The sequence below is a fragment of the Colobus angolensis genome, unplaced genomic scaffold (assembly GCF_000951035.1).
Source record: "Colobus angolensis palliatus isolate OR3802 unplaced genomic scaffold, Cang.pa_1.0 Scaffold97, whole genome shotgun sequence".
NCBI lineage: Eukaryota > Metazoa > Chordata > Mammalia > Primates > Cercopithecidae > Colobus > Colobus angolensis.
Window position 1 is genome coordinate 7,477,562 of NW_012123709.1, and position 9,816 is coordinate 7,487,377.

General features: G+C 46.3%; 1 protein-coding gene across 1 annotated transcript in view; it reads right to left on the minus strand.

The window, feature by feature from the left end:
* The window catches only part of RYR3 (ryanodine receptor 3), a 400,958-nt gene that overhangs the window by 172,535 nt on the left and 218,607 nt on the right, over positions 1-9,816 (minus strand). The window contains exons 38-41 of the mRNA XM_011932727.1: positions 9,295-9,568; positions 7,820-7,934; positions 5,753-5,882; positions 4,504-4,607 (exon numbers count right to left, since the gene is read on the minus strand). Coding sequence (XP_011788117.1) covers positions 4,504-4,607; positions 5,753-5,882; positions 7,820-7,934; positions 9,295-9,568 — 623 coding nt within the window. The remainder of the gene's footprint in view (positions 1-4,503; positions 4,608-5,752; positions 5,883-7,819; positions 7,935-9,294; positions 9,569-9,816) is intronic.

Below are 9,816 nucleotides of genomic sequence, written 5' to 3' on the forward strand. Positions count from 1 at the left end.
TGCTCTACTTTTCAGCAGCTATCAGGCAAAAAGCCTGGCAAATACACCTTGTTTAAAATGCAGTTGCTATTCTAATTTCACCTTTCATATTTTATGTATACACAGAGAAGAGGAGAATCCACAGTGCTCCAAAATCCTCAAAGTCAGGGATGGTGTTTTTAACAATTTTTTTAACCCCCGGGGCCTAGCACATAGTAGCTGTTCAATTAATGTTTGTTCAATGAATCAGTTATTTACTGACGTCAAATATTCTGTTTTGCAAGTATAATAAAAATAAGGCAAAACTCAGCAAGAATCTGTCACCACACTTTTTCCTTCTTAAACCAGTAAAGATAATATTCTGTTTAGAGTTCAGATTTGATTTTGTCTTTAAAATGTCAGGGAAGCATCAATAAAGGCCAGAATTTTCAAGATTGCAGGTGTAGATATTTCCTAGGCTGCTATAATTGCCCATGAGAGAGAGACAGTGTGTATGTGTGTGTGTGTGTGTGTGTGTGTTTGCATGTGTATGTATGTATATGTGTTGGGGTGGGGCTACTGTTCAATCCTAAATGATCTAATCTCTGTCGTGATCAATAGAAGGGAGAAATCCCAGCATAGCAGTCCTTTGCTGTTCTTTCCTGTGAACCAAACTTGGGTAATTTCCTGACACTGGGCTGAATAAAGTCTATGGCAGTGTGCTAAGCCACCCCAATTACTTGAAAATGGTGTGGCAAACCTCATCCCCTTTACAGATTTCCTCAAGTGCCCATTTCTCCCCTCTCCCAGCTTGCTAGCCTGTATTCATCACATCTGACTTCTTCCAAGGGAGGCTCCATGTCTTTGCTGAGCAACGTGGTTTCAAAAGATGAACTGGGGCTGGGAATAGAATATGGAGTTCAAAACCCTGTGGTATTGCCTTGTCAAAGAAGACGCACGCATTCAGCTGCTTTTCACACAAGCATGGGTTATCATCACACCACCTGAAACACTGAGCTATTTATTGTCATCTAAACGTATGAATAATAGAGTTTGGCTGAGGTCTCTCCCACTAGAAGCAGAGACCATGAATAGACACAGCATTGATGGAAGCTCTCATGCAAGGCACTGACAGTGGCGTGGTGCTTGAGTCTTGGTGTGCGTATGTAGGAGTAGCTGGTATCCTTCACAACACAGGCCTACAGGACCTAACACTTCCCTCTGGTCTGGTCATTTTCACTTACTCCTTTTGCAGCTGGGAGGGCTTATTAAAGTTAACCCTAACTTATATTGACTGGGACTTCTTTTAACAGATTTTTTTTTTTTTTTTGAGATGGAGTCTCGCTCTGTCACCCAGGCTCCCAGGCCGGAGTGCAGTGGCACGATCACAGCTCACGGTAACCTCTGCCTCCCGGGTTCAAACAATTCTCCTGCCTCAGCCTCCTGAGTAGCTGGGACTATAGGCATCCACCACCACCCCTGGCTAATTTTTGCTTTTTAGTAGAGATGGGGTTTCGCCATGTTGGACAGACTGGTCTTGAACTCCTGACCTCAAATGATGCACCTGCCTTGGCCTCCTGAAGTGCTGGGATTACAGGCATGAGCCACTGGCGTCTACCCTCTTTTAAAAGAATATTAAAAAGCAAGGTTCTTCTATGATGTAATGGGGTTGTTTGATAAATATCATATTTGATAAGGTCAGTAAATAGATTCTTTCCTTGATTCCTGCTTTTAACTTAATGATTTATAAGGGACTCATCATTTCCTTATAATGATTTATAAGGAAAATAATGATTTATAAGTCCACTGGAAATATTTACTGAATCTGACAAAATAATAAAAATACTTTTACTTAAATTTATTTGCCACCTCAAAATATTATTCTGAAAATGTCTCTTTGATATTTCAAAATACTTTAAAGAACAAAATAAAATGACCAACTCAAAGGGAACCCCTCTGTCACAGGCTAAATGGTCTCCCCCAAATTTCACATGTGGAAGCCCTAACCCCCAGTATCCCAGAATGTTTCTGTATTTGGAGATAGGAGCTGTAAAGAGGTGACCAAGTTAAACTGAGTCGTTGGGGTCATGTCCTTAAAGAGGAGGAAATCTGGTCACAGAGAGAGATACCAAGGATACGTGCACACAAAGAAAAGACCACGTGGGGACACGGCAAAACAGTGGCCATCTGCAAGCGGGGAAGGGAAGCCTCCAAGGAAACCAAATCTGCCCACACCTCGATCTTGGACTCTGAGCTTCCAGAACTGTGAGGAAATAATTTCTGATGTTTATGTCACCCAACCTGTGGTGCTTTGTTATGGCAGCCCCAGCAAAGTAATATCCTCTTACTGCAACAGAAGTTCCTCCCATTAGAACTATGCTGCATAAACACGGGCGTTTTGTCTGTCTGGTTCATGATAGGCCCTCGGTAATTATCAGTTGAATGCATTTGAAATGGAATTTACTAACTCAAAAATGTCAATGAATTATTGGTGGGTAATTATCATCTCATCTTAATAGATCAGACATGGTTTTGCAGCTTGGCCAATGATTCTCTGCCAAGGCCTGAAACAGCAGAATCTTCGTGAGCGGTAAATCTATGTGGTCTGTGCGGCTGCCTCAGCTAGAGGAAGGCCATCTGCTGCCATAACCGTTTCATCAAGACGTCCCCTCTCTCTCGTTCCTCACCCTGTCTTCTTTGAGCCAACTCACCTTCACTACATGACAGGAAGAAAAAAATACGTATTTATTTCTCAGTGTTTCCTCTCGGCTTCTCAGACACTACATTTTCCAGGTTTTCTCATCCTCTTGGCTGCTCCTCATGTTTTTTGTTGGTGCCTTTTCCTCGGTGACTCCCTTAAATATGCTGGCGGTCCTCAGGGCTCTGGCCTGGCTATGCTTCTCTTCTTGCTCCAGACCAGCCGCCGGAGTCACCTCATGTACCCCCAGAGCTTCAGCCGCCGTCTGTGCACTCCCTCTGCAGCTCAGAGAGCTCTCCTGAGATTTGCTGCCATGCAGTCAACTCCCTACTTGGCACTGCCATTTGGGAGCCTCGGGGCTCCTTAAACTTGACAGAACCCAGACTCATGGCCGGCCTCCTCAGATCTGCTCTACCTCCTGCACTCCTCAGAGGAAAACATGGGCTGAACTGATATCGAATTCATGGCTGTCATTTGTCCTCTGACAGATAGGTCCTCTGGCTTCAAACACTTCTCACACCCACTGCATCAACATTAATTGAAGCCAGCACAGGCTTGGGCTTTGATTACCACATAAACTCCCCGCCTTGTCTCAGGACTTATTTCTGTTCCAATGAGTTCTTCTTACTGAAACTGGGTGTTTTCTAACATACGAATCGTACCGTGTTGGCCCTTTGCCTAACACGCTCCAGTGGTTTCCACCACTCTTGGCTCTACGGTGACCTCCTGTAACAAAATGGGTAGGAGCACAGCCTCAGGAGCCCAACACTCTCTCGATGCCTGGCTGTGCCACTGACTATCCGCACGACGCTGAGGATGCCACCCAATCTCTTTATGCCTCCACTTCCTTGCCCGTGACTGGCAGGCAATAATGAAAGGGCGTGATCTGAGGATCACGTGAGTTCATCTGCGGGAAGCTTTCAGAATAAAGCCTGGCAGAGTGCATGGGCATGAATTTCTCTAATAGAAACGGTAGCATAGAGTTCAGTTCCTCACTGCTTCTGCCTCCTTCTTACCACATCCCCCAGGCACTCTGTGCTTCAGTTATATCCAGTCTCCTACTCCCCAGCACGCCATGCTGGGATCACCCAACAACGTGGCTGATCAGCTTCTACTCATCCCTCAGGTCACCAGTGTTTCTGAGTGACCTTGCTAATCCCCTAGGCAGGCTCAGGTGCCCTTTTCCGCGTGCTCCCAAACCCCCTACACAATGATGACCTTTGACTTGTCTGTGACTTGCCCATGTCCCTCTTCTCTACACCGCCCACCATCCTCCCATTCCCAGGTTGCTCTCCCCACACTCAGAAAGTCGTACACTGAGTCCTGCCAGCCCTCCGGTCAAGGACATCACTGAAAGAAAGAGATGGGGAAAAGGTGTAGTGAGGCGGCCCCAACCATCGCCACCACCAGGAGCTTCATTCACACCCCCAGCGGAGGGCAGTTCAGTTTGCCTCAGTTGCACATGGAAAGGACTCTGATTATACAGTATGCTGCCATGTCGCTTCCTTCCATAGGTAAATTCATAAATTTATAAATTACACAGAACTTTATTAGGAACCACAGGCATCTGGTGATGTTCCATGTAGACCAAAGAGGCTGGGCTTCCACACACGAACACCAGTGCCCACATATCATGTCTCTGAAGTTGGCTACCTGTGCTCACAGGAGATCCCTTGGTCGTAATCGTTGTGCTGCTGCCGGTTACTCACATTCTTCCACGCTTTCCCTACAAGCCCACCAAGATGAGGATACTGACAGAGACTCCATCCGTGGTCTGCTTATCCTTAGCTTAGCTGCACTACAGGCAGAAGAGAGCAGCACCACACTGCCTCCCCAAGGCCAGTTACCTTCTCCAGGTCTGGTTCCTCCAAGCCCAGCGCTAACTCGTTGTTGTCCATCACAGAGGACGCTGCCACATCCAGCGGGGTGGATCCCCTCATCGACGGGGAGGCTGAGGGAGGACGGGAAAATTAGCAAGAAAGGGACAGACAGAGGAAGACACTCGGCACTGAGCTGAGACTGCAGTGCATACAAGTGGACAGGAGAGGGCAGCAAACACATTGAAACCTGGTTTACACGACCGTTCTCCAACCCGACAGTCCACTTGAGTTAAGAACAGCTATTAGCTAGCCTTTCTCCCCACATTCATGACCACGAATACGAATTAATAGAAAATCGGTCCACACTACCAGCCCGGACCATGTATTTCCAAGTGCTTTTTCTAACACAAAACTTCTTGAGGTCCCCATATCAGACGCCACTTGACCAACAAAGCCCAGTGGAACTTGGGTATTTCTGGGGCTACCACCTAGAGTTTAAAAATAGCATCAAATAGCATTAGCTCATATAGTTTCACCAGGTCACCAATGTTGTTTTTGACTTGTTTGTTTGGTTCTCAGGCTAGAATTAAGAAAAACTTCAGGTGGCATTTTACAAAAAGGTTAGTAACCTGAGGTTGCATTTGAGAAATAAAAACCCCTGAAAACTTCAGTTTTCAAGTGGAAGTATTTGTGTATGCCACAAATTCATTTCGTTTATATTCAGCACAACGAGTAAGACATATGCATTGACTTGTTTTTCTAGTGGTGGCGGTGGATTTACACTGTTTATTCACGATTGCTCTTGGCCAGTCTGCCTCCCGGCTAAGGAAAGCATTTGCTGGGAGGCTGATGGACAGGTATGCAGCCTGCAGCCAGCCTGCCAAGACGAGATCGGATCCATGATCTTGGTCTCAGCAGCACTGCTCCCTGGTCAGCTGAGTGGGCTGGGAAGAGCTGTGCCCCCAGACTATATCTGCAATCCCAGGGGCATTTTGTAAACCACGGGCCACTGGTCCCAAGAGAGATGAGGTAAAACTGTATGACTACGCCAACACTAATCTGTCACCAATGTTGGCTGGTAGCAACATCTCTACGTATGCTGGAGGACGTCGTTGTGGCATCGTTACTTCAGTTGTTTTAAATCAGGCAGGGTCTCTTCTAGTATTTACAAATATCACAGCATGCATGTGGCTTCTTTCCCTGTATTTCCTAAGCAGTCAAAGGCAGAGTGTAACCTTCGAGTTTGGATGTGGAAATTACAAGAAGATTTACGCACCTAGGCCAACACTGCTATTCTCCAGAAGATAACTCAGATGCTCAAACATGGCCTTCTGATTTTGCCGGCTAATTCGACAGAAATAGCAAAGGAAACGGCAGCAGCTAGCAACCATCTTTGGAAATGCAATCTGTAGGGAGAAGTAGAAAGTGTCAGAGAAAAGAATCTATCATGAAGCCTTTCTGAAAACTCTGACCTCAGAGTCTTAAATGGGTAAAGTATCGTAAGCTGTGAACACTTGGAACAATGAACTTTCTCCTTCCTTTTTTTTTTCTCAAGACTGATTCATAGGAGAGACAGAGAGTGGACACCCAAGAATAAGCTCCCCAAAATACTGAATGATAGTTATAATTCCTGAAATATCTTTCCTCCAAGAGAAACAGATGTCAAACAAGAATCCGTCATCCTCGGAAGTCACATGAAATTGCATGACCTTTTTCTACCAGACTGTTGTTGTTTCCAAGTAGGAAGGGAGTGGACAGAATTCAGAGAGAGAGAGAGAGAGAGAGGAAAGAAAGAGAAAGGAGAGAGAGAGAGAAGAGAGAGAAGAGAGAGGAGAGAGACAGAGGAGATAGAGGAGAGAGAGAGAGAAAAGAGAGGAGAGAGAGGAGAGAGAGAGGAGAGAGAAGACAGAGAGACAGAGAGAGAGACAGGAGAGAGAGACAGGAGAGAGCGAGGAGAGAGAGAGGAGAGAGAGAGAGAGAGACAGGAGAGAGAGGAGAGAGAGAGGAGAGAGCGAGAAGACAGAGACAGAGGAGAGAGACAAAGGAGAGAGAGAAGAGAGAGAGACAAAGGAGAGAGACAGAGGAGAGAAAGAGAGAGAGGAGGGAGACAGACAGACAGACACAGGAGATCGTAGACACACAAGGCCCACCAGTATATCAAAACCCAAGTGCCCTGGGTCAAGGCTGGCCTCTATAGTTGTGCAAGTCTGAAAGGCATCGCTCTCTGAGTCTTCCCTGACTACTTTTGTCATTGGTAATTGCTCTTCTATGGGATTCCATAGCCCTTGTCATTTGATTCATGCAGTCCAGCATAAAGATGCCATCTTACATTCCTGTTGACTGTGCCTGGCTTTTCTGCTTAACAAAGTAACCAGTATCTCTAGGTTGGGCCCAATCTTATTTTCGATCCTACAATGCTCAATAAATGGTGGCAGTGTTAACCTTGCTCAGGATCCTAGGACGACCTTGATTTTCTCCTTTAATATTACAGAGGATGCTCTAAGAAATAAGATTCAGAAACATAATCTGTCTGCTGGCTAAGGCATCCAGACATGTGCTCAGGGATCTTCTGGAGAGATTTCACTTTCCCAAGAAATCAGAAGGAAGCCCATGAGGAACATGACCCTGGCTTCTGTTCTTTCTACACACCCGTCCCCCTCCCCAGTAGCGCTAATGAAACTGCACCAGAAATCACCCTTCCTAGGACCCTGGCATTCTAGAATTTCCAACATTTGAAGCCATACCCTATCCACTGCCTGTGGAAGCAGTTTAACTGTGAGGAGGACCCCAGCCCGGCTGGGATAAATGTCCAGTTGTGTCCTATCTCCACTCCTCTCCCTTTACCAACAGGAGATCCCCTGATGCAGCCTCCTTATGGGGGAGCTGGCAAGGAAACCTGGCTTCTTCAGGAGCCCGGGCTGACAGAGGAAACACAAACACTTCTGGGGAAACACTGCCAGGATCACTACTGAGATCTTGTTCTCCTTTAGCACAGCCTTCTCCTGACTCAGCACAAGGCACACCAGGCTCCTAAGTGGCAGTCAGAGCTATTCCATCTTGGAAAGCGCAGGGTTGCAGAATACGGGAAGTAAACTTAGCAACTGAAGAGCCCAGTGGGATGAATGAAGAGAGTCTCCAAGCTTCAAGAGCTCTTACACAATGGGATTCCATCCAGCAGCATTATCCCATCGCTTGGCTCCTTCTTGGCACTGTGCATGTCCCTCCCTCTCCCTGGAAGAGAAACCGAGGCAAAGGGACACCAGCCATGTGGCTCTGAACAAGTCACCTCATGTGCTCCTGCCTCAAGGGACAAGTCCTGGCTAGGTTCTCCTTTTAGCATTACCTGAGATTTCTCTGTACTCAACACGTTCACCATCACCTCCATGACTGTCTCGTGCATGCCCAGGACTCTCATGAGGTTGGGATGCTGGTAAAACACCTTGTTGTTCATTATGTCTCTAGGGTAAGGATCAGAGAGAGTCTTCAGCACCTGGTTATTTATCGGCTAGGAACATTCAGGGATGAGAACACACAAACACGTGAGGGCGTGAAGTAATATGAAAGTGACAGGCTGAACAAAATAAGAAGAAGGCACTAGGTCAGGTGGAATATATGTGCAGGGCCATTGTAGCTGACAGAAATATTCTGTGCTCCTCTACTTCTAAGTACTTGCTCTTTCTCTTTGAAACATTTCTTTCGAATGACCTATGAAACATCCCTTGTTTTTCTTTTCTTGTAATAATTTTAGATACCAATGAAGCTTTTGGACAATAGGCTTTAAAAACTCACGACATTAACATGTAAGAACAATTACATCTTTAAGTCATCCAATATACACTCACAGAGTACAGCTGCAGGCAAGTCAAAATACAGAAAGAGCCTGGTAATTTGCTGTGTACTGCCTTGCTGGGTGGTTACTTTCTGGCTGGCCCATTCCCCTTCTCTTGAGGGTTGCAGGAAACACCACCTGCAACTGCCAGTTTTCACTTCTGCTATGTCTACTATGAAGGCTGGGGGAGATAATAATTCTCTACCTGTATCCTATTCCCATAAAAGTCTCTTCATTTATATAAGATCTCTCTTTGAAAATGAGTTTGACAAATGCATGCATTTCCCTCCCAGGGATCCTGAGCGTCCCTTTCCTGCACCTTGGTGATGCTCCTTTGGTTTTCTGGCTCAAGGGAGGTGGGATAAAAAGTTAGGTAGGAGGATGTCTGTAGGTCTGGTTCTTGATTCTAATAAAGTAAAACTGTAGGCTGGTTAGTGAGTCTTTTTGGACCTTGGTATTCTCAACTGCAAAACAGAAGTGCTACAGTACATAATTAAAGGAAATCCATTTGACGTCTAAAATGCTATGAATTTGTTTGACTACATGGCTCCTAAGGGAGAGCCATGAGCTACCGTTAAGGGGAAAGTTATCTCAATGAAGTAACAAAAATGACTCTAGGCTAGTCCTGAGAAAAGGGAGAGATGAGGTGGCAGTTTTTCAGAGCACTCAGATAATTTCTGTCTTGGGTTGAACACACTGTCCCTTCCTCCAAATGTTTCCATGGGCTCCCTGGGGCTATTTTCAAAAGATTAAAACCCAATAACTGCTTTTCTCTAAGATTCCTCCACACTTCTGTCAGCAATGCCTTTCGCTGCGAGTAGTCGGATCTCTAGGGTACAAAGGCTACGACCCCAGGAGGAGTGAGACTGGAATCAGGTCACACGAAGATTTAATATGATTTGATTCCACTACATCCGTATATCAAGGTAAGTCAGTTTTCCCACTGAAAGCTCTCTAGAGAGAACGGCACGGAACTGTGAGCCACCTACCCCAGCCCGTTGATCATGAGCAACTCCTCTTCCTTGCCCATCCTGACACTGAGGAGGGAGCGGATCTGGCCCAGGGCAGCCAGGAGGTTGATGGTGTCGCTTACAGAGGCATGGCTGATGGTGTAGGTCTTCCGCAGCGCCTGCAGCAGCTCCCCGATGCTGTCATACTGCCTCCGGAGGAGGTTGAACATCATTCGGACCAGCTCTGCATCCTGGATCTGGTCCTCCTGGGCCCAGCAGATCATCGTCTGTGAGATGAGCTCCTTCAGTGTTGCTGGAAGGACAACAGGAGGGACCCGGATTGTGGCTGTCATGGCTCAGGGAGAGCTGGGTGTTTCAGCCACTTCATGCAAACAGAAGACACATGATTGGATGAGGTTACAAAATTCTTATTACAGGCAATGTGCAGTGGCTCATGCCTATAATCCTAGCAATCTGGGAGGCTGAGGCTGAAGGACTGCTTGAGCCTAGGAGTTTGAGACCAGCCTGGGCAACAAAGAGAGACCCTGTTGCTTTAAAAAA